The 24,003-nt window shown below is 39.5% G+C and overlaps 1 protein-coding gene across 4 annotated transcripts in view; it reads left to right on the forward strand.

Annotated features, from left to right (window-relative positions):
• Nucleotides 1-22,039, forward strand: part of CTPS2 (CTP synthase 2) — a 111,098-nt gene extending 89,059 nt beyond the window's left edge. For 3 of the 4 annotated variants that reach the window (XM_043895993.1, XM_043895991.1, XM_043895994.1), the window contains exons 17-19: nt 6,203-6,347; nt 20,380-20,490; nt 21,809-22,039. In XM_043895993.1, coding sequence (XP_043751928.1) covers nt 6,203-6,347; nt 20,380-20,449 — 215 coding nt within the window. In that variant the 3' untranslated portion in view covers nt 20,450-20,490; nt 21,809-22,039. The remainder of the gene's footprint in view (nt 1-6,202; nt 6,348-20,379; nt 20,491-21,808) is intronic. The other variant, XM_043895995.1, reaches the window with a different exon arrangement.
• Nucleotides 22,040-24,003: the final 1,964 nt, after the last annotated feature.

Genomic DNA, 24,003 nt, shown 5'->3' on the forward strand with positions numbered 1-24,003 from the left:
TTTATATATATATATATATATTTATATATATATATATATATATATATATATGGCCATTAAAATTATTTTTAAAGTAAGGACTACATACCAACCATGCTTTTACTATGGGAGTTATGGGAATAGAGAGTTGCCCAATCTCCAGTTAGGAGTTGCTTCCTAATCTGGGAATAAACATAGTAGAGTTCTGAGTGGGGAGAGGAATTTGTAATCCTAGAAAATTTTTACCCAGATTTGAAAATGTTGCCCATTAATTTTTACCATTCACAAACAGGGGATTACAGATACCTGAGAAAAGCGATTTTTCTGTTCCTATTACATCTAGGAGAACTTGAACTGCTCATATAGGGGTTTCTTACAACTCTTAATATGTAACAGCTTTATTTGCCCTCAGTCGTGTCCAACTCTTTGCGACCCCATGGACTATGCAGTCCATGGAATTCTCCAGGCCACAATATTGAAGTGGGTAGCTTTCCCTTCTCCAGGGGATCTTCCCAACCCAGGGATCGAACCCAGGTCTCCTGAATTGCAGGCAGATTCTTTATCAGCTGAGCCACAAGGGAAGCCCAAGAAAACTGGAGTGGGTAGCCTATCCCTTCTCCAGCCAATCTTCCCGACCCAGGAATCAAACCGGGGTCTCCTGCACTGCAGGCGAGTTCTTTACCAACTGAGCTATCAGGGAAGCCCAATGTAAGAAATTCACTGTAAAGGTTCACATGATACAAAGAATTATAATGAAGAAAATAAAAATATATTGAACGTTTGCCACCTTGAGCCATAACCACTAATAACATTGAAAGGCCATCCTTTTATCACTTGGAGACTCTTCATTACAGGGGATAAGTTGCTGTTGTTCAGTCGCTAAGTCATGTCTGACTCTTTGTGACCCCATGGACTGCAGCATGCCAGACTCCTCTGTCCTCCACTATCTCCCGTAGTTTGCTCAAATTCATGTCCATTGAGTCGGTGATGCTATCTAACCATATCATCTTCTGCCTCCGTCTTCTACTTTTGCCTTCAGTCTTTCCCAGCATCAAGGTCTTTTCCAGTGAGTCAGCTCTTCATATCAGGTGGCCAAAGTATTGAAGCTTCAGCTTCAGCATCACTTCTTCCAATGAATAGTCAAGGTTGAGTTCCTTTAAGATTAACTGGTTTGATCTCCTTGCAGTCCAAGAGATTGTGAAGAATCTTCTCTAGCACCACAATTCGAAAGCATCAATTCTTCAGTGCTCAGCCTTCTTTATGGTCCATCTCTCACATCTGTACATGACCACTGGAAAAACCATAGCTTTGACTATACAGACCTTTGTCAGTAAAGTGATATCTCTGATTTTTAATGCACTGTCTACGTTTGTTATAGCTTTCCTTCCAAAGAGCAAGCATCTTTTAATTTCATGGCTGCAGTCACTGTCCATAGTGATTTTAGAGCCCAAGAAAATACAATCTGTCACTGCTTCTACTTTTTTCCCTTCCATTTGCCATGAAGTGATGGGATTGAATGCCATGATCATATTTTTTTGAATGTTGAGTTTCAAGCCAGCTTTTCACTCTCCTCTTTGCTTTCTGCTATAAGGGTTGTATCATCTGCATATTTGAGGTTATTGATATTTCTCCTGGCAATCTTGATTCCAGCTTGTGCTTTGTCCAGCCTGGCATTTCGCATGATGTAGTCTGCATATAAGTTAAATAAGCAGGGTGACAATATAGAGCCTTGACGTGCTCCTTTCCCAATTTTGAACCAGTCCATTGTTCCATGTTCAGTTCTAACCATTGCTTCTTGATCTGCGTACAGGTTTCTTAGGAGGCAGGTCAGGTGATCTGGTATTCCCATCTCTTTAAGAATTTTCCAGTTTGTTGTGATCCACACAGTCAAAGACTTTAGTGTAGTCAATGAAGCAGATCAGAAGTAGATGTTTTTCTGGAATTCTCTTGCTTTCTCTATGATCTGATGAATGTTGACAATTTGATCTCTGATTCCTATTCCTCTGCCTTTTCTAAACCCAGCTTGTACATCTGGAAGTTCTCAGTTCATGTACTGCTGAAGCCTAGCTTGAAAGATTTTGAGCATAACTTTACTAGCATGTGAAACGAACACAACTGTACTATAGTTTGAACATTCTTTGGCTTTGCCTTTCTTTGGAATTGGAAAGAAAACTGACCATTTCCAGTCTGGTGGCTACTGCTGAGTTTTCCAAATTTGCTGGCATATTGAGTGCAGCACTTAAACAGCATCATCTTTTAGGATTTGAAATAGCTCAGCTGGTACTCCATCACCTTCACTAGCTTTGTTCGTAGTGATGCTTCCTAAGGCCCACTTGATTTCGCACTCTAGGATGTCTGGCTCTAGGTGAATGATCACACCATCATGGTTATTGAGTCATTAACATCTTTTTTGTACAGTTTTTTTGTGTGTATGTTCTTGCCACTTCTTTTTTATTTATTTTTTAATTGAAGGATAAATGCTTTACAGAATTTTGTTGTTTTCTGTCAAACATCAACATAAAAAAAAAACCACATCAACACGAATGAGCCATAGGTATACATATGTCCCTTCCCTCTTGAACCTCCCTCCCGTCTCTCTCCCCATCCCACCCCTCTAGGTTGATACAGAGCCTCTGTTTGAGTTCACTGAGACACACAGCAAATTCCTGTTGGCTATCTGTTTTACATATGGTAATGTAAGTTTCCATATTATTCTCTCCATACATTTCACCTTCTCCACCCCTCTCCCCGTGTCTATAAGTCTGTTCTCTATGTCTGTTTCTCCACTGCTGCCTTGCAAATAAACTCGTCAGCACCATCTTTCTAGATTCCATATATATACTTTAGTATATGATATTTATCTTTCTCTTTCTGACTTACTTCACTCTGTATAATAGGCTTTAGGTTTATCCTCTTCATTAGAACGGACTAAAATGCATTCCTTTTTATGGCTGAGTAATATTCCATTGTGTATATGTACTACAACTTCTCTATCCATTCATCTGTTGATGGACATCTAGGTTGCTTCCATGTTCTCGCTATTGTAAATAGTGCTGCAGTGAACATTGGGGTACATGTGTCTTTTTCAGTTTTGGTTTCCTCAGGGTATATGCCTAGGAGTGGGATTGCTGTTGCCACCTGTTCTTAATCTCTTCTGTTTCTTTTAGATCCTTATCCATTTATTGTGCCTATCCTTGCATGAAATGTTCCCTTGGTATCTCCAATTTTCTGGAAGAGATCTCTAGTTTTTCCCATTCTGTTGTTTTCCTCTATTTCTTTACATTGTTCATTTAAGAAGGCCTTCTTGTCTCTCCTTGCTAGTCTCTGAAAGTCTGCATTCAGTTGGATATATCTTTCCCTTTCTCCATTGACTTTCGTTCCCCTTCTTTCCTCAGCTATTTCTAAAGCCTCCTCAGACAACCACTGTGCCTTCTTGCATTTCTTTTTCTTTGGGGTGGTTTTGGTCACTGCCTTCTGTACAGTGTTATAGTTTTTCAGGCATTCTGTCTACCAGATCTAATCCCTCGAATCTATTCTTCACCTCCACTGTATAATCATAAGGGATTTGATTTAGGTCTTATTTGAATAGCCTAGTGGTTTTCCCTACTTTCTTCAATTGAAGCCTGAATTTTGCAATAATGAGCTCATGATTTGAGCCACAGTCAGCTCCAGGTCTTGTTTTTACTGACTGTATAGAGCTTCTCCATCTTCGGCTACAAAGAATATGATCAGTCTGATATCAGTATTGACCATTTGGTGATGTCCATTTGTAGAATCATCTCTTTTGTTGTTGGAAAAGAGTGTTTGCTATGACCAGTGTGTTCTCTTGACAAAACTCTGTTAGCTTTTGCCCTGCTTCATTTTGTACTCCAAGGCCAAACTTACCTGTTACTCCAGGTAGTTCTTGACTTTCTACTTTTGCATTCTAATTCCCATGATGAAAAGGACATCTCTTTTTGGTGTTAGTTCTAGAAAGTCTTGTAGGTCTTCATAGAACCAGTCAACTTCAGCTTCTTTGGCATCAGTGGTTAGGGTATAGACTTGGATTACTGTGATATTGAATGGTTTGCCTTGGATATGAACTGAGATCGTTCTGTCATTTTTGAGATTGCACCTAAGTACTACATTTCAGATTTTCTTGTTTACTGTGAGGGCTACTCCATTTTTTTTCTAAGGTATTCTTGCCCATAGTAGTAGACATAATGGTCAGTTCCATTCAGTTCATTACAGTCGCTCAGTTGTGTCTGACTCTTTGTAACCCCATAGACTGCAGCATGCCAGGCCTCCCTGTCCATCACCAACTCCTGGAGTTTCCTCAAACTCATTTCCATTGAGTCAGTAATGCCATCCAACTATTTCATCCTCTGTCATGCCCTTTTTCTCCTGCCTTCAATCTTTCCCAGCATCAGGGTCTTTTCCAATGAGTCACCTCTTCCCATCAGGTGGCCAAAGTATTGGAGTTTCAGCTTCAGCATCAGTCCTTCCAATGAATACCCAGGACTGATCTCCTTTAGGATGGACTGGTTGGATCTCCTTGCAGCCCAAGGGACTCTCAAGAGTCTTCTCCAACACCACAATTCAAAAGCATCAACTCTTCGGTGCTCATCTTTCTTTATAGTCCAACTCTCACATCCATACATGTCACCTGAATTAAATTTGCCTATTCCCATCCATTTTAGTTCACTGATTCCTAAGATGTCGATATTCATTCTTGCCATCTCCTACTTGACCACATCCAATTTACCTTGATTCATGGACCTAACATTCCAGGTTCTTATGCAATATTGTTCTTTACAGCATCAGAGTTTACTTTCACCACCAGATACATCCACAACTGAGCATTGTTTCTGCTTTGGCCCAACCACTTCATTCTTTCTGGAGCTATTAGTAATTGCCCTCCACTCTTCCCCAGTAGCATATTGGACATCTTCTGACATAGGGTGGGTCTCATCTTGAGGTGTCATATCTTTTTACCTTTTCATACTGTTCATGGGCTTCTTGTGGCAAGAATACTGGAGTGGTTCGCCATCTCCTTCTCCAGTGCACCACAATTTGTCAGAACTCTTGACTATGACCTGTCCATCTTAGGTGGCCCTATAAGGCATGGCTTATAGCTTCATTGAGTTAGGCAAGCCCCTTTGCCACGACAAGGCTGTGATTCATGAAGGGGAAGATAAATCGACATAGCTGAAGTATGAGTGCCTGATTAGCTTCATGGTGCTGTCTGTGATTAATATCCAGCCCAGAGCTATGACTAGAAAAGCAGTTATACCTGCTTCTTTCCCAGAGGACCCATCCCTTGGGAAAGGAGAACTTGTAGGAAATGGCCTGAAGCCATCTGAAAGTGACTTACAGTTAGCCTGACGTATGAGGATATCAGGCTGTTGGGGGAGGGGACCTTTCCCCCTCTACCCTCTTGAGTTCTTGTGACTGGACTAATAATAAAATTGATGCAAGACAGATAAACAGGAGAAAAAGAAAAAATTGTACAAATGGAGGTCTCTTAGAAATGGAACCTAAAAAGTGGAGAAAGTAGGTAGGTTTTGTACTTTTTAGACACAGAAGCAATAAATATATGAGGAATTAACAGGACAAAGAAACTTAGACTTTGAGTGCTTAATTAGTGAAGAATCTAAATGAAATTTGAGCTTGGGTAATAAGTGAAAGAAGTCACAAAATGTGTTTATATAGGCTTCTCTGCCCAGATGCCGTGTCTGTAGTGATAAGGATGTCCTTCCACCTCCATATGCTGAGAGTGTACCTTTCACGTGAGAGGTTTATTTCCTGCTTTTAGGGAGACTGGGTGGAGTGTGTGTCAAAGTGGCCCTCTTACATCAGCTCAATCTTAAGTAATTTTAATTTAAAATAATCAGTATGCCATTGAGACATACTTTGGGGTAGCCTGCCCTGGACCCCACCCATGGAAATAGAACCATTGCAAGTCTTGGAAGGGCCTCGATAGCAGATCATCTTCCCATTCAAAAACTTTTGCTTAACTTTGCTCAATCTATTTCCACAAATAAAATGCTGAATCTCTTGTTAGTGAGATGTGTTTTACAATTTGAAATTCTACTACCAAGTTGTATCATGAAAATATCTGGCTATGATATAGGTAACAAGTTAAATCTTACCATGTAATGAGTTTTCTTATTTAAAGATAAGGTTTTTAAGGCTGTTCTCAGATTTATCAGCTTCAATTGCATTGTAATTATTCTCATTTCAGATCACCCCTATTTTGTTGGTGTCCAGTTCCATCCCGAGTTTTCTTCTAGGCCAATGAAGCCTTCCCCTCCATACCTGGGGCTGTTACTTGCGGCAACTGGGAATCTGAATGCCTACCTCCTACAGGGATGCAAGCTGTCTTCAAGGTAACCAACCAGCTTACTGTGTCCTTAGCAGTGACTCAAGATACAATTATCAACATTGTAGGCTTCTCATAAAATTTAATATCGTTGTAGGATTTATTTTTTAAAGTGGAGAGTCATTTTTTCCCCTCTTAATAAGCATACATTTTTCTCTGAATGAAAGTGATTTAATCACATCTACAAGAGTAATATGTCAGTTTTCCAAATCATGCTGATGCTGAGTATTATTTTATAGATATTTGTCATTTTGGTAGGTGAAAAAAAGGGATTTTCTTTTGTTGACTTTCTGAGTAATACATGTACATGAATATTTTATATGTTTATTGGCTTTCTTGTTTTATTAATACCCTGTTCATATCCTTTGCCCTAATTTTCCTTTTGCTATTACCCTTTTTCTTGATGATTAGTAAGCTCTTTATGTATAAAGGACATTAATCCTTTGTTTGATTACACATACTTTTTCAGAGTGGTTTTGTTTTTAAGTTGTTAATGGTTTTCAGTAGTTTTTGCTAGGTTTATCTTAGTTTTTATTTTCACTAAAGAACTTTAAATAAAGACTTTATGTAGTCCTTATTTATGTTTTTTTTTAACGTGGTCAGATCTTTTACTTTGGTGGATTGTGTCTTTAGTATCATGCCTAAATTCTTTCCCTGTCAAAAGATGATTATATAGTTACCCGTTTGTTTTCCACTAGCACTTTTATAGTTTCAGAGGAAAAAATTTTAAAGTATAGTTGATTTACAGTGTTGTGCTAATTTCTGCTGTACAGTTAAGTGACTCAGTTTTTTATATATATATTCTTTTTAAAATATTCTTTTCCATTATGGTTTGTCCCAGGAAATTGGATATAGTTCCCTGTGCTATACATTAGGCCCTTGTTGTTTATCTACTCTAAATGTAATATTTTGTGTCTACTAATCCCAAACTCCCAGTCTATCCCTCTCCCTTCCCTCCTCATCCTTGGCAACCATAAGTCTATTCTCTGTGTCTGTGAGTCTGTTTCTGTTTTGGAGATAGGTTCATTTGTGAAGATTTTAGATTTTAGATTCTACATAGAAGTGGTATCATATTGTATTTGTGCTTCTCTTTCTGACTTACTTCACTTAGTATGATAATCTCTAGGTCTGCTGCAATCTCCATGTTGCTGCAAATGGCATTATTTCATTCTTTTTTATGACTGAGTAGTATTCCATTGTATGTATGTACAACATCTTCTTTATCCATTCATCTGTCTATGGACATTTAGGTTGTATCCATATCTTGGCTATTGGGAACAATGCTGCTATGAACATTGGTGTGCAGGTATCTTTTTGAATTATAGTTTTGCCCAGTTGTATGCCCAGGAGTGGGACTGCTGGATCATATGGTAGTTCTATTCTTAGTTTTCTGAGGAACCTCCATACTGTTCTCCATAGTGGCTGTACCAATTTACATTTCCACCAACAGTATAGGAGGGTTCCCTTTCCCCCATACCCTCTCTAACATTTGTTGTTTGTAGACTTTTTAATGATGGCCATTCTGACTGGTATGAGGTGATACCTCATTGTAGTTTTGACTTGCATTTCTCTAATAATGAGTGATATTGAGCATCATTTCATGTACCTGTTGACCATCTGTAGGTCTTGTTTGGAGAAATGTCTATCAAGGTCTTCTGCCCATTTTTCAGTTGGGTTTTGTTGTTGTTGTTGCATGAGCTGTTTGTATATTTTGGAAATTAAGCCTGTGTCTTTCACATCATTTGCAAATATTTTCTCCCATTCTGTAGCTTGTCTTTTCTTTCTTTTTGTAAAATAATTTCCTTTGCTGTGCAAAAGCTTGTAAGTTTGATTAGGTCCCATTTATTTATTTTTGTTTTTATTTCTATTGCCTTGGGAGACTGATATAGTTTCAGTTTTATAGTTTCAATATGTAATATACATGGACTTTATTTTTGGTGTGGTATGTGAGGTAGGGATCTCCATCCCCTTGACACCACTCCACCCTCACCAATTAAGTAATTTAGATTTGTTTCAGGGATTTCTGTTTTGTTCCACTGGTGATTTCATCTCTTTTTTCTGAATCCTTACCACCCTTTTTATTGTCATAGTATTATTGTAAGTTGAGCCCTTATTTACCCTACTCTTATCATTATTTAATATTTTTAAAAATGTGTTTACCTCTTCTTCTGGAGGACCTGTACAATGATTTTTAAAGTCTAATTTGAATTTAAAAATCCCTTAGGAATTTTCATTAAAATTCATTAAAATTTAATTTTCACTAAATTTCATTAAAAGTTCTTTACATTTAAATACTAGTTTGGTGAGAATTTACATCTTTACTTCTTCTCATCTAAGAATATTGTATGTAATAACTTTAAAAGTGAAAGGAACTGGCCAGAATCATGTGCTTAGGTAGGGGTTACTCCCACAATAACCGGATATATCTTGTTTAGAAGTTACCATTGTGGACCCTCATTGTAGCAAATGAGTCTTGTGATACTGCGTTTGAGGACTGCCAGGACTGTGGAAAATTCTTAAAGAGATAGGAATACCAGACCATCTTACCTGTCTCCTGAGAAACCTGTATGCAGGTCAAGAAGCAACAGTTAGAACTGGACATGGAACAACAGACTGGTTCAAAATTGGGAAAGGTGTATGTCAGGTCTCTACATTGTCAACCTGCTTATTTAACTTATATGCAGAGTACATCATGCAAAATGCTGGGCTAGATGAATCCCAAGCTGGAATCAAGATGGCCAGGAGAAATATCAATAACCTTAAATATGCAGATGACACCACCCTTACTGTAGAAAGTGAAGAGGAACTAAAGAGCCTTTTGAAGAACGTGAAAGAGAAGAGTGGAAAAGCTAGCTTAAAACTCAATATTCAGAAAACTAAGATCATGGCATTCAATCCCATCACTTCATGGCAAATAGACAGGGAAAAATGGAAACAGTGACAGACTTTATTTTCTTGGGCTCCAAAATCACCACGGATGGTGACTGAAGCCATATGCATGGCTTAAAAGATGGTTGCTCCTTGGAAGAAGAGCTACGACAAACCTAGACAGCATATTAAAAAGCAGAGACTTCACTTTTCCAACAAAGGTCCGTATAGTCAAAGCTACGGTTTTTCTAGTAGTCATGTATGGATGTGAGAGTTGGATCATAAAGAAGGCTGAGCGCTGAAGAATTGATGCTTTCGAATTGTAGTGCTAGAGAACTCTTGAGAGTTCCTTGGACAGCAAGGAAGTAGCCAGTCAACCCTAAAGGAACTGAATCCTGAATATTCATTGGAAGGACTGATGCTGAAGTTGAAGCTGAACCTCCAATGCTTTGGCCACCTGATGTGAAGAGCCGATTCATTGGGAAAGACCTGGATGCTGGGAAAGATTGAGTGCAGGAGGAGAAGGAGGTGACAAGGAATGAGATGGTTGGATGATATCATCAACTCAATGGACATGAGTTTGAGCAAACTCCAGAAGATAGTGATAGTGCAGTCCGTGGGATTGCAAAGAATCAGACACAACTTAGCGACTGAACAAAGGATTGTGGCATGTGTGTCTGTGTGTACTTTGTTACATGAGCCTGCTCCTTTGCAGTATTACCTGCTAGGAGAGACTCACAGTTCCCTAGAATTTCCTTTAACTGTGTGTTCAGATGGGAACAGTTTTACATATTTTGCACGTTGGACCTGTTAATGAATTAATGATCACTCCCTGCTCTCTTGAACCAGTGCAGTGGTTTTCACACCATGCCCTGTGGAGCTGGAATCCAGGTTGCTCTGAGGAATGGACTGGGGTGGGTGGTTTCAGGCGCTTCCCTGCTTCAGTGAAGCATCAGCTCCACTTGTCCTGGTGCCCATGGCTTGGTTCTGCATGAGGCTGTATATGAAGATGAGTTTCCTGTGCTGTGACTCTGCACAGCTCACACAGCAGATTGGATATTCCAGTGTGGTCCCTGTTGCATGTATGCTGTGACCCTTCCCTGCCACTCTGTTTTCTCCATTGTTTCAGGTGCTCACATGTGAAAGGAGGATGACAGTGGAACAAGTTAGATGACTGGGAGAAATAACATGTGCATAATTGTTCTCATATAACTATATGGTTATTTGCAAGTATCAACTAATATATAAATGACATCTGGTTTGTGTGGCTTGCCCACCTGTGTACTGGCTGGCCTGTCAATTCCCACCTCGGGGCTGGTAGTCTCTGAGTAAAGTTCACTGGTAGTTTCTAAGAAAAGTGACTGCTTGCTAGCAACTCCTGAGCAAGACACAGTGTGTCTCTTAACAAGACTCTGATGCTGAGATTGGAATCACAGCTGACTAGTAGGCTTCCACAGTGATCAGAGAATTCCTGTATATCAGCCACCAATTGGTGCATTCCTTAAGAGAAGCCAGCATCTTATTTATCTTCATCTCTCTGGCTCCCCAGTATGCAGTGGTTGTTTACTACCCACTACAGTACTAAATGTAGGGGAGGATATATCCCCTACTATACTAAATATACGCCAGGAGGATATAGTCTCGTCTAATCTTGACACCTTGCAGGGGGCCTTCTGACTAAGAATGGTACCCATGATTTAATCCAGTGGCAGACACTAGAATTCCAGAGGAACCTTGCACTTCAGCTTCTCCCTGCCCAGATCCATGGTGTTAGTGAGCATTGAAAAACAAGTAACTGCTTTGGTAGCCAGGCTCTAATGTGAGCTGAGTTGGGACTGTATTTCTGTCAAACAAGATTACTGTCTGTAATCAATCCTAAACAAATGTGACAAAAAATTTGAACACTAGAATAATGGCTTCCTTTCCCAGAAATTGGCTGATATTATTTCAATGTATGGCATATGTGCCATCGATGTCTTGAAAAACCCACAATGTAAAAATCCTTGGCTTTGAGCAAATACACCTGGGCTCTAACTTTTGCTTTCTGCCTTGTGGAGAACCTTTATGTTTTACTGTGTTTATATTTTACTGCAGTAAGAATATTACTTTGGGATCTTGAGCTGGTGAGCTGAACTCTTAGCTACTCTGGTATCTTCTAGAATGGTAGCAGTTATGAAGACCAGGCCCACCTGGTTTTAGACTTGTGGGGGTCTGTTCAAGAGGCATAATGGTTTTAGAATATTATTTTTTTAGGTTTTTATAAGCTACTCAAAAGAACTTGCAAAATCAAACTAAATCTTGTTTGGAGGATTCTCTAAGACCACCCACACATTTAACGATTGATTAGGAGGAATCCGAATATAGTTGTACTCATGGCTAAAATTCATTTCAGTGACAGAATAAGCATACACAGCTTGCTCAGGCAGAGAAAGAGGTGTAAGTAGGGCTTGGAGAAATCTATCTGCAGCTTTCCTATGCTTTCTCCCTCCCGTGAGAGGTCACACAGAGCTCACCCTCCCTCCAGCAGTACAAATGCAGTGTGTGATGTTTACGCCCAGAGAAGCCCATTTGACACTCAGGCTTTAGAGTTTCTATAGAAGGCTGGTCACATGGGCATTCTCTGCCTAGCAACCACCCAAATTCCAGGCTCCCAGGAGGAAAGCAAGCGTTCACCACAATCACATTGCCTGTACAAACAGCCTAGGCCCCCAAAAATGACTTTATCAGTTAGTAATGGAGAAAACATTCTGAAAGCCAAGTTCCCCAGCAACAGGCCCTTCTAAAGATGTCAGCCTCAGGCCTATTGTGTTAACTCTTTTGCACAAGTCCAGGAAACAATTTTTAGAATAAAAAAATCCAATGGGAAATTATGGCCCATTAAATAAATCATTGTAATTATTTGCTGATATCTCTCTCCTGGTGTCTAAGTATAATTTGTCCCATGTTTAAACAGTAACCACAAATTTGCATGGTTTTGCTGGTGTATGATGTAATGGAATGAGACTGCTTCATGTAATTGTAATAAAAAATTGTAGATTTATATGAAATAGAAGATCCAAAGATTCTTATAATTGTGAGTTCTTCAATATGTAGAAACAAAGCACATGATTTATGTCCAGAATTCCATTTTTTTTAAAAATTGAAGTATAGTTGATTTATAGTGTTGTATTAGTTTTAGTTTCTGGTGTATAGCAAAATGGTTCAGTTTTATATATATCTTCTTTTCTATTATGGTTTATTAAAGGATATTGAATATAGTTCCTTGTGCTATACAGTAGGTCCTTACAGTTTCAGAATTCCATTTTTAAGCAACTGGAAAGAGAAGAGGGATAAGAGTCTAAAGTCATAGGTTGTTTCTCAGCCTGTGTGTCTCGGGCTGCCCTACAAGGCCCTGAGGTGCAGTCACTCCACACTGAGGTCAGGAATGACTTCCAGTTTTTGTGATGCTGGCATTTATCATGCTCCTCTGTCAGGTCAGACTAAAACTCTCTTGCTTAGATAGTGCTTGTTCTATGTCGGAAAGCAAGAACCGAGATAGAGTTCAGTTCACAGAAATGCAGCTCTTTGGGAAAACATGTTTTCAAAATATAAAAGCAGAATCTTAAGACATGTGAGTAGCATTTTAGTCTAGGTTTTAGGATCTTAGATTCCATGTCTCCACCCAACACAATCTATCTCTTGTGCAGAGAAATCATCTATTTGAGTTGAAACGGAAGGCAGGCCAGTATAGAAATGGGAGGAAAGTTAACTCCGTGGCACACTGTATTTGCCTGATTGTTTCAGACCAAACTCAAGAGTTGAAACTACTTTATAATCAGAGGGTCTTACAGGAAGTACAGAGTTGCAGTCAGTGCTTTCTATTTCCTGATTCTTTGTATGCTCCTAGGATTGAGTCCCTTCTCTCCTGCAAGCTCAAGCTTCCCTCTTCACTTTTCTCTTTGAATCTCTGCAGTCAGGGAGCGAAGGCGCTCATTTCCTTCACCATTGTCTCTGGTCTGTGTCCTGTGACTACTGGGCTTTTCCGTTGAGGTGATATGCTGTCTTCAAGCCTGGGAAAACTTCGTTTTCTGTTGACTTCTACCTGAGGCATTCGAGAAAATTTGGAAAATAAGAAAAAAGATCCATAAACCTGTAAACCTAACTAGGTCACTGTCCTCGCTTTTGAGTCTTTCCTTCCAGTCTTTAGTTTATACTTGTATATGACTCCTTTCATGGTTATAATCAGAATAGAGAGTGTGTGTGTGTATTTTTCCCAATTCTTTTTTTTTTCTCTTATTCTTTCAAGCCTATAGAAAAGATGAAGGAATAGTACAGTGAATACTTGTATACCTTTCACCTAGATTCATCAACTGTTGCCTTTTTACCACGTTTGCTTCTCTCTCTCTCACTGTATTAAACTTATTTCAGAAGCACTTATAAGTTGCAAACATCGTAGCACTTCACTCCTAAATACTTTATCATTCATTTCCTAAAATTGAAGACATTGTCTCACATAACTGCAGTATCATGATCACACCTAAGAAAATTAACATTAATTCCATGCAACATTTAATATCCAGTTCATATTAAAATTTCTCCATTTATCCCCAAATGTCTCTTTAGCTTTTTTTGAAATTAAAAAATTTAATCAGTGATGAATTTGAGGTTCATTTGGTTATGTTTCCTAGTTTCTTTTAATCTGGGTAATCACCCTCTCTTTTTCAGTTCTTCATAACAATGACTTTTAAAAAAAATTAATTTATTTTAATTGGAGGATAATTACTTTACAATATTGTGACTTTTAAAGTAAAGAAGCCAGGCCAGTTATAGCAATGACCAGAATTTGATTCATATTTTGTCTTGATTTGATTCAGGCTAGGCATTTTTGGAAGAATAGTTCATTGGGGCTGTTGTGGACTTCATAAGGACACATCAGGAGGCACGTGAGGCACATAATATTCCCTCTTTAGTCACACAGTGAATGGTGCTGAGTTTAACACCTGGTTAAGATAGTGACTGTCTGGAGGACTCTTTTGTAAAGAAACATTTTTCTCCATTTTAGTTTTTAAGATGCCATCTCCCACTGAAATGAACTAGGGCTCCTGGAAGAAATGGTTGGTTTCAAGTCTGGGACAAGAAGAGTACAGGATGAGGCCAGAAGGTGGACTTAAAGGAAAGAAGAGTTTAAAAACCAAGGGGAAGATTTTGTATAAGGTCAAAGAAGCTAGCTTGAAAGGATTCCTGCTGGCCTCATTTGGACAGTTTGAACATCAAAAACAGTAGTGACAAAATTGCATTATATGTTTTTAAAATTACATTACACATTATATGTTTTTAAAATTACATAATAATACTCAGGGGAAAAAAGCCCAATTTAAAAAATGTAGATGCCACCCCTGATGTAATAACTGAGTCAAATAAGGATCATAAGTGGATGCTAAAACCATTAGATGAAAGGTTTTGGAAAGTGGGATATTCATATGTTCTCAAAGTATCACCACAGTTTTTATTAATTACAGAAGCTTGTCTTTTGAACTGAACACCTCATACCCAGTTTTCCAAGTTGCATGATGCTCCTACTGTTGATGGCTGCACGCTTTAGCATCTACTCAACGCGCCACATGTGCTGGAGCTTACACCACCCCAGCCATGGTGCTGGGCACAAGAGAATCAAGGACTAGTCCAATAAGAACACATGCCCTGTCCTGGGGGTCTTAATGGGTAGCTTAATGCTTCTCTACATTCTGGGGCTGACGGATCACCTTCCAAGAAAGTGATGAAAGCTGTGGACCCACTTCCTGTAAAAGTGCACACACATAGCAATTGGAACATCATATCCCAGTATTCACACCCCAGAAACCTCCCATCCATCAGTATTCTTCCAAGAGTCTTCTCAGATACAGACCCCCAGCTAAGATGGCTTTTATAAAAAGGAGATGGTAATAGTACCCACTTCACAAGGTAGTAACGAAGTGTGCATTTTTTTCTAAATGGAAAGCACTTAGCACAGTGCCTGGACTGTGGTAGGAAATTAAATGGGAATTATTATTGTGCTATTATTATTATTATTAATCTCTTGCCTCCTGCAAAGCCTCCTACCTGGTCTCCATGCCTCCAGCTTTCCTCTTCTCAATCCACCTTCTGCTGGCAATCTGGTGGAAGGCAATCTGTAGCCTGTTAGGATGCTGGTTCCCCAAATGGTTACTGATGATGACCATTAGAGGTAGGCGTGGCCTCTCCGCTGATTAGAGTGTACATTTATCCCTCTAAGGCATCCTTATCCCACTTGGGGTGATTCTTTCTCTTTGACTAGGAGAGTAAGATACTCCTTTTCTCCTGTGTGAATCTAATGTGCATTTTCCAGCACTGTTTTAAACTTGGAATCATCTTGCTTTTTATTTTAACTTTTGGTCTGCATGGTTGATGTTGCCACGGACCATTCTTGCCGTATAAGGTGCAAATATTTCATTTTTGTGGGGATAGTGTGGACAAATAGAGCAGGTGCTATGGGGTTATTTTCTGGATATGCCACTTCCTGGGTAATTTTTTTCCAAGTCCCCACTCTTAAACCGCAGGATCCTCATTCTTTAGGGTTGCTGTGAAGAACAGTTGAGATGGTGCTTTGTAAACTTTCACCTGATATAAAAATACTATTTTTCTCCCTATGTTACATTTCAAGCAAAAGTGAACTGGAAAAGAAGATTCTTTTTTGCTTTCTTTTTCAACAGCTTTTTCAGACATCTTTAAAACAGCTCCCTTGCTTATTGTTAGATTCCAAAACCATACCTTGAGACTGTTTCTTGTAAAGTACTGCTGATAAGCACCATTTGAGTATGCCTTCCCTAAGGGATTAAATGTTGCTGAAAAGGTGCTCTTTATTGATCGTGATTCACTGTCTGCTGATGATGTGGTGTCAGCCAGGGATGGAGTTAATACTGATATAGACTACTGTGCTTTTAATGTCCTGCCAGGGTTGTGTTCTACCATTTACTATTCAATGCAAGACTCATTCAAAATATACTAAGTTATTCATTCCCTTGCTCTTATATTTTATGGCTTCCAGGGGCTCTTTGAGAAGGAAGTAAGTATAGTGATAACAACGCTTTGGGGAAAACTGTGTGCATGGCAACCTGTTTTAAAACATGCTTTCTCCACATGAAATGGGTTTTGATATAAAGTATTATAGGAATTTATGCATGCTGGGGATCTTAAGTATGCTATTAGAATTTTTTAATTCTAACTACCTCTTTCTGTTAATGGAAAAGAAATGGTTTAACAGCTGCCTCAGGGTAAAAAGAAGGTGGACTATGTGAGGCAGTACTTTACCGTTGCCCTGGTGCCCTGGAATATGTTTTCTTGTATTAGGAATTTATTAGGAACCAGGAGACTTTGACAAACAAACTTGACTATGACAAGCCTTTCGTTTGTCAAAGAACCACATGTAGACCATGGTGGTCAAGTCTTGTTGAGTTGAGCCAGTGTTGAAGGATGGCAAGTCCTGTGTGTTGCCGCTGGTGATTTTGATTTTGTCTTGGAAATAGTACAGTAAACAGCTTTTTAGAAAAGAATACTTCCATTATTTGGAGGGTGGATGCATGAGGGAGATTTGCTGTGATTTTGATTGTACATAGCCAGACCTTACAAAAACCTTTCTTAGAGAGTGACAAGGAGAACCATTGCATGGTGATTATAGTTTGTTTTTGTTAAAATCATTATTCATTTGTTTTAAATCAGTGCTATCCAATAGAACTTTTTTTGCAGTGGTGAAAATGTTCTATAATATGCACTGTCCTTATGATTATGTCAATTTTAATCTTAGCTCTATTTTAATTCTAGCATTGGCAAAGTTTTTATGTGTTTGTGTGCTAAGTTGCTTCAGTCATGTCCAACTCTTTGTGACCCTATGGACTGTAGCCCGCCAGGCTCCTCTGTCCATGGGATTCTCCAGGCAAGAATACTGGAGTGGGTTGCCATGCCCTCCTCCAGGGGATCTTCCTGACTCAGAGATCGAACCCATGTCTCTTATGTCTCCTGCATTGCAAGCAGATTCTTTACCATTGAGCCACTGGGGAAGCCCTATATATATAGATATATGTATTGGTTTCTTTTACTCTTTTTTTTTTTTTTAATTTTTGTATTAGTTGGAGGCTAATTACTTCACAACATTTCAGTGGGTTTTGTCATACATTGATATGAATCAGCCATAGATTTACACTTATTCCCCATCCCGATCCCCCCTCCCATCTCCCTCTCCACCCGATTCCTCTGGGTCTTCCCAGTGCACCAGGCCGGAGCACTTGTCTCATGCATCCCACCTGGGCTGGTGATCTGTTTCACCATAGATAGTATACATGCTGTTCTTTTGAAACATCCCACCCTCACCTTCTCCCACAGAGTTCAAAAGTCTGTTCTGTATTTCTGTGTCTCTTTTTCTGTTTTGCATATAGGGTTATCATTACCATCTTTCTAAATTCCATATATATGTGTTAGTATGCTGTAATGTTCTTTATCTTTCTGGCTTACTTCACTCTGTATAAGGGGCTCCAGTTTCGTGGTTTCTTATATTATACATAGAAGTGTAATATTTGAAACTAGGAATAAAGAATGCTCTTACCTTAAAAAGAAAATCTGCACTGTCCAGTATCATAGTCACCAACCACACATGCCTGTTGAGCACTTGAAGTATGGCTCAGTGTATATACATGAGGAATGGAATTTTAAATTTTATTTGGTTTTAGTTGATTTAAATTCAGATAGCTACTGTGGCTTGTGGCTACCATATTGGACAGTGCAGGTTTAAAACTGTCTGCTCCTCAAATGTAAGAAGACTCACATGAATAGTTCCATATTCTGTGGCCTTTCAAAAAATTTAACATGTAAGACTCTAATACCTAATAACTCTCCCCACTGAGAAGTGTGTGTGTGTGTGTGTGTGTACAGAGATTATTTAAAGAGATAGGTTAGTCTTAAGATAGAGCTGAGATGTCTCGAACTAAGTGAAAATATCCCCAGGGAAGTATATCTTATGACTTAAGTCTACTCTATGTGAAACAAAAAATGAACCCCTAACTCTTACGTGGCACAGATTTTATTGCACTTGCAGGAGCTGTTGCTGTTCTGCATGCAGAATTGTGTTTCTAGCACTTGTGTTTTGCTGGCACATGAATGCCATAAAATCAGCATGCTTAGCAGCACTGCCTATTTTGAGAATTCTGTTCTTGAGTGTTGTGGTTTATTTGGTTGTTCTATCTCTGTCTCTGAACACATGAAAAAATGAGTGAACCCAGTCATTTGCCTTGGAGCTTTCCTTTGTTAGGCTTACCCTGTGCCATTTTGATGCATTGGCAGAGTTTAGGGCTGATAGCCAGCAGACAGGAAACTAGAGCCATTAGGTTAGACCCACCCAAGTCCACTTGCTGAAATGGGGAGGGAATTACTCTTGGTACAGGAAAATCATGCACTTGGCAGTTTTCACTGCTTCTTTCTATTTCCATGACTTTTTGAGAGATATCATGTTATAAAACATATAACCCTCATAACCAGCAATGGCTTATATTTTTATGTAGTTTCAGAGTACCTTTGTGCAGTCTCTTTTGGCCCTCATAACATTTTGGTGAGGTGTTGTAGTTATCCTTAGTAATTTTTTCTGGACTCTCAAGGGGTCAAGTGACCAGTCTGAAGGTACGTAGCTAATAACTACTACAACCAAGAGAGCGAGGGGTAAGATGTGGGCCCACCCCTCTCTTTCCCGAGTTCAGCAGCAGGGAAGGAAGCTTGAACTACTAGAGAAAATGGAGTTCCTTTGGCTCTTTGGACCTTCTCAGTTGTGGTGTCAGGGTACACACCTTGTGGGCCCACTGTAGCACACAGCTGAGACTTGAACTTGTGGCCTGGGTTAGCATGATATGGGGATTCTGGCCCCACCTCAAACAAGCTGTGTGCCTGGTGAATCACTTGAACATCCTTGACCTTCATTTCTTCTCACATAGGAAGTTGAGTGCATCTTCCAGATCCCCTTTTGTTGCAGAGAACCAGAAGGGACTCTATGTTTGTATAGTGAGAGTGCATGGATAAGGATATATTAACTTTTCTGGGTTCTTGTTTTGAAAAAATATTCTTTGGTTATTATGTGTTTTCTTTATTGAAAACCCTTTGATAATAGTAAAAGTGGTTTTCCTGAATTAAAATCTAACTAGGAGATATTTTCTACTTGATTGTTTATCTAACAAATCTTGTCTTTTCTGCCATTCTTGAGCTTTATCTTTGTCTTCGCCATACTGTAGCCCCACCCTCCCCCTTTCCAGTATTTTGTCCAGAAGTCAGGGAGGAGAGTGAGGTTTTGTTGATTTTGTTTATGTATTTATTGATATTTACTCAATATGTTTATTGTAAATCTTTGTTTTCTAGCCTGTTAGCATAGGGTTTCTCCAATTGCTTCCTCTTCTCTCTTTTAAAAAAACTGAATTTTGAACTCTTACGGAATTCAGACTTCTGTTGCTATAAATCAGTAAAAACTTGGCCAAGACTAGGAGTAGCTCAGGCATAAAACACTTATGTCCTGGCAAAGCCATCTTCATAGATCAGTAGAGCTCTTGAGGGGTTGATCAGCTGGCTTGTTTACTTGGAACCAAGCAAGAGAAACCCCAAACTGAGCCTGTGACTCCAAGTCAAAGTACAATTGTAGGCCTATCTCATGGAGAAGCTTTATTTCTACAGAAACCCAAGATGGCAGCATCTATGTCAATAATCAGTCCTACTTTGAATGCTACATGTAACTCGACGTAGTTGGAGCAACACATAAAGTTTCTAATTTGAAAATAGCAAAATTGTACAAATTATTTCTCAAACCCTTGGACCTATGAGAATGCTTATTGAAATGGAAAACTTCCATGTTGTTGGCCTATATTAGTGGTCTTCAGTACATTTCAGTCTAAATTGAAATGCTTTTATAAATTTTCTAAATAAAGTACTTCCAATTTAAAATAAAAGCAAGTGATCAGTTCCTCTGACAAAAGAAGGAGACCATTGGTTATGGTTGGATTAATATCTTCCTGGAGTGACTAAGTAGTATTAGAATATTCCTTAGTATTTTCTCTGAGTGGGAGTAATTGTGGAAAGTGTTTGGGATCATAAATAGAATAATTGTGCAAAATTTTTTACATTTTGCTGAATCAGTTCATCTTTTGCTCTAGTGACAGATACAGTGATGCCAGTGATGACAGCTTTTCAGAGCCAAGGTTAGCTGAGTTGGAAATCAGCTGAAACTGACCCATGACTTGGAATCACCAGGACAACCTGAGAGGGTGAGATGGAGCCTTGAAGTTCTTGTTTGTTTTGTAGACAAGCTGTCGTCTTGGTGCAGAAGGGAGCATCACAGGACTCATCTCACAGGATCCCGGGATGCTCCTGTTTGACTGGCATAGTGAGCAGAACAAACCTGACAGCTGATTGTGCTTCCGGTAATCTGGAACACCCCTGAGAAAGCTAGCAGTTAGGAATGTGCATGAGGCCAGGAGTAAACATATCTGAGTACCTATAAATGGGTAATGGAGGCTGTGGTGGTTAGAGTTGTAAGAGTATAGCTGAGGGGTCAGCAGACTTGTACTGGAAAGGGCCAGGCAGGAGCTGTTTTCAGCTTTTCAGGCCCTGCAGTGCATTGGAGATGGAGAACAGGCTTGGATGTCCACACATAAATAGGCAGGGCTATGTCCCTATAAAACTATTTCCAAACACAGTGTGTTGACCCGTGATCTAGGTTGCTCATGAAAAAGCAGACTTCCTTGAATCTGTAGAAAATAAAATAGTGTTTTCTTTCTTTGTAGGGAAGATGTCAGAGACTGGCTTGGCTTCCAAGGGCAGCTTATGTCCCTCACAGCTCCTGGAGGTTTTATTAGAGAAGGTAGCAGCCTGGATGGCTTTATTCCATTCACACTCACAGGCCGCTGCTGCTTGGAATCCCTAAGAGTAGGACAGGTCTTATATTGTTCCTGTTCTTTAGTAGTTCAGTTCAATTCAGTCGCTCAGTTGTGCCCGACTCTTAGTGACCCCATGGACTGCAGCACACCAGGCCTCCCTGTCCATCACCAACTCCCGGCACTTGCTCAAACTCATGTCCATCGAGTTGGTAATGCCATCCAACCATCTCATCCTCTGTTGTCTCTTTCTCCTCCCGCCTTCAATCTTTCCCGGCATTAAGGCCTTTTCCAATCAGTCAGTTCTTCGCATCAGGTGGCCAAAGTATTGGAGTTTCAGCTTCAGCATCAGTCCTTTTAATGAATATTCAGGACTGATTTCCTTTAGGATGGACTGGTTGGATCTCCTTGCAGTCCAAGGGACTCTCAAGAGTCTTCTCCAGCACCACAGCTCTTTAGTAGGGACAGCAGTTTTTGGAAAATTTGTACAGAGTCAGTCGCTCCAGTATGATTTCTCTTCTTATTTCACTTAGGGGCAGAACATTGCCGTTCACCAGGGAAGGCACATCCAGGTTTGTTTAGGTTTGCCTCAAACATGGAGCCTTTCAGAAGCAAACCAAAATGATGCAAAGATTAGTTGGAGCTACTTTAAAGACTTACAGTATTCAACTTCTGATGTGGCTAATATGTATATTCTTTTTTCTTTAAGGCTCTGAAGTAACTGAAGCCAAGATGAAGGAACTATCTGATGAAATCACCACACTTGTAGAATCACTCTGTTCTCCACCAAACATGCGATGTCCAGCCTCAAGGGGAATTTAATAATACGTACTTCAATAAACCAGAATCAAAGGGGTGGTTTTCTTTTTCCTCTAGAGGCGACCTTTGGTTCTTGCAAATTTCTTCAGCCAATTAAACATTTCCCAACCGTCTCAGTGGACAGAAAGTGTTTTGGTGTTTTGTCTGGCATATGGTGATGTCCAGGTGGTAAGCAAGGATCCAGGTGACTGAGGCTTCTCCAGGCTATATGGGAAGGCTGGCAGGGCACAGACAATGACTAGTTTTGAGTCAAAAATGAGTCTTTCTGTTACCTGGAATTCAGCCACAGATTTACATGTGGCCCAAGCTTATTTCAATTTCTCACTGTTTATTTCTACTAAAAAGTGAAATGAAACAGATCCAAGACTAGGATTGGTAAGTAAGACCCTGGCCTCAGGCACTGAATTTAAGGGAACATAAAAAAATTCAGGAGTCAAGATCAGTAACACACACACACACATATTTAATTGAGGTGAAATTCATATAACATAGAATTAACCATTTCAAAGTGAACAATGCAATAGCATTAGGTACATTCACAGTGTTGTGCAACCACCACCTTTATCTGGTTCCAAAACATTTCCATTCCTCCAAAATAAATCCCCACATCCATTAGCAGTCACTGTCCATTCCTCCCTCCCAGCCCTCTGCAACTCCTTTCTATTTCTGTGGATTTGCCTATTCTGGATATTTCATATTAGTGGAATCATACAATATGTGGCCTTTTGTGTCTGGCCTCTTTCACTGAGCTTGATGTTTTTTAAGTTCATCCACAATGTAGCCTATGTCAGTTCTTCCTTCCTTTTTATGGCTGAATATAATTTCCTGTTATGGATTAGACTACAATTTGTTTATCCATTCATCCATTGATGGGCACTTGGGTTGTTTCTACCTTTTGTCTTTTGTGGCTAGTGCTTCTGTGAACAGTCATGTGTAAATAGTTGTATTTGTTTTTGTTTTTGCCACACCGTGACTGGGGATCCAACCCAGGTCCTCGACAGTGAGAGCACAGAGTCCTAACCACTGGACCACCACGGAAGTTCTGTAAATAACTGAATATGTTTTTTTTTTTTTTTTAAAGCTCTTTTGGTAAACAGTTATACCTAGGAGTGGAATTACTTATGGTAATTCTGTTTGACTTTTGGAGAAAGCATCAGTAGTATTTTAATGTAAGAATTTTTAAAAACCAAACCTCATTTTAAAAAATTCACAAAGAGCAAAATTTTAAAATAAAGATAGAATCTAGCCCTGCATCTCCCTCACCTGCCCCAGTCCCCGGCCGACTGTACAACATTCTTATCCAGTATGCTTCCTGATCTCCCTGTTGAATGTGCTTGCGATGACTTAGTTGTTGCTTACATTTGAGCCTTCTGAAACTAATATAAATATTTTAACTGCTCACTTGATTTTTTTGTGGTTGTCTTTGGCCTTTAACTTTTTTCTCTTAATACTGTAAAACATTATTTTGTGAACTGCTACAGAAAATTCATCTACCAAACATGCAGAAATGAAATGAAATACTTCTGGTAAACAAAAATATTAAAGAGCTTTAGGGCTCCACTTGTGAAAATTACAGCTTGAAGATCACAAGAGGCTCCAAATGAAAAGCCCACACGGAAGGTTAAAAGCTGGAATAGGCCTCCTAGAGAGAGATACGTAAGCACCGAGGGGATTCTTGAACAGCACAAGGGGTAGTCTGGTTTCAGTGGGAGTTTACAATTGTAATGATTATGACTTCTAAAATAACTTATAATAGAGTGCTTACGCTTTGGGCTAATGATGCATGTAAATAGGACCGGAAGGAAGGGCACTTATGAAACAACAAACCAGCCTCTTTGTTGTTGCTACAGGAGATTTTCTCTTTTGGAGACAGCCGTTGAACTTGGAATCCAGCGAAGCGCAGAAAGGTGGTAGCATACCTGCTTAGGATAGTGGAGCAGCCGTGGCCGTGAACACATAGGAAGGTATTATAAATCATTCATTTGACAAATATATCTTGAGCCCCCAGGATGAGTAACACCTGGTGTAGGTGCTGGGGGAAGTGTGGGGAAGCAGAATCTGCCCCCCAAGTATGTCTCTTTGGCA

This window comes from Cervus elaphus, chromosome X, assembly GCF_910594005.1.
Source record: "Cervus elaphus chromosome X, mCerEla1.1, whole genome shotgun sequence".
Taxonomy (NCBI): Eukaryota; Metazoa; Chordata; class Mammalia; order Artiodactyla; family Cervidae; genus Cervus; species Cervus elaphus.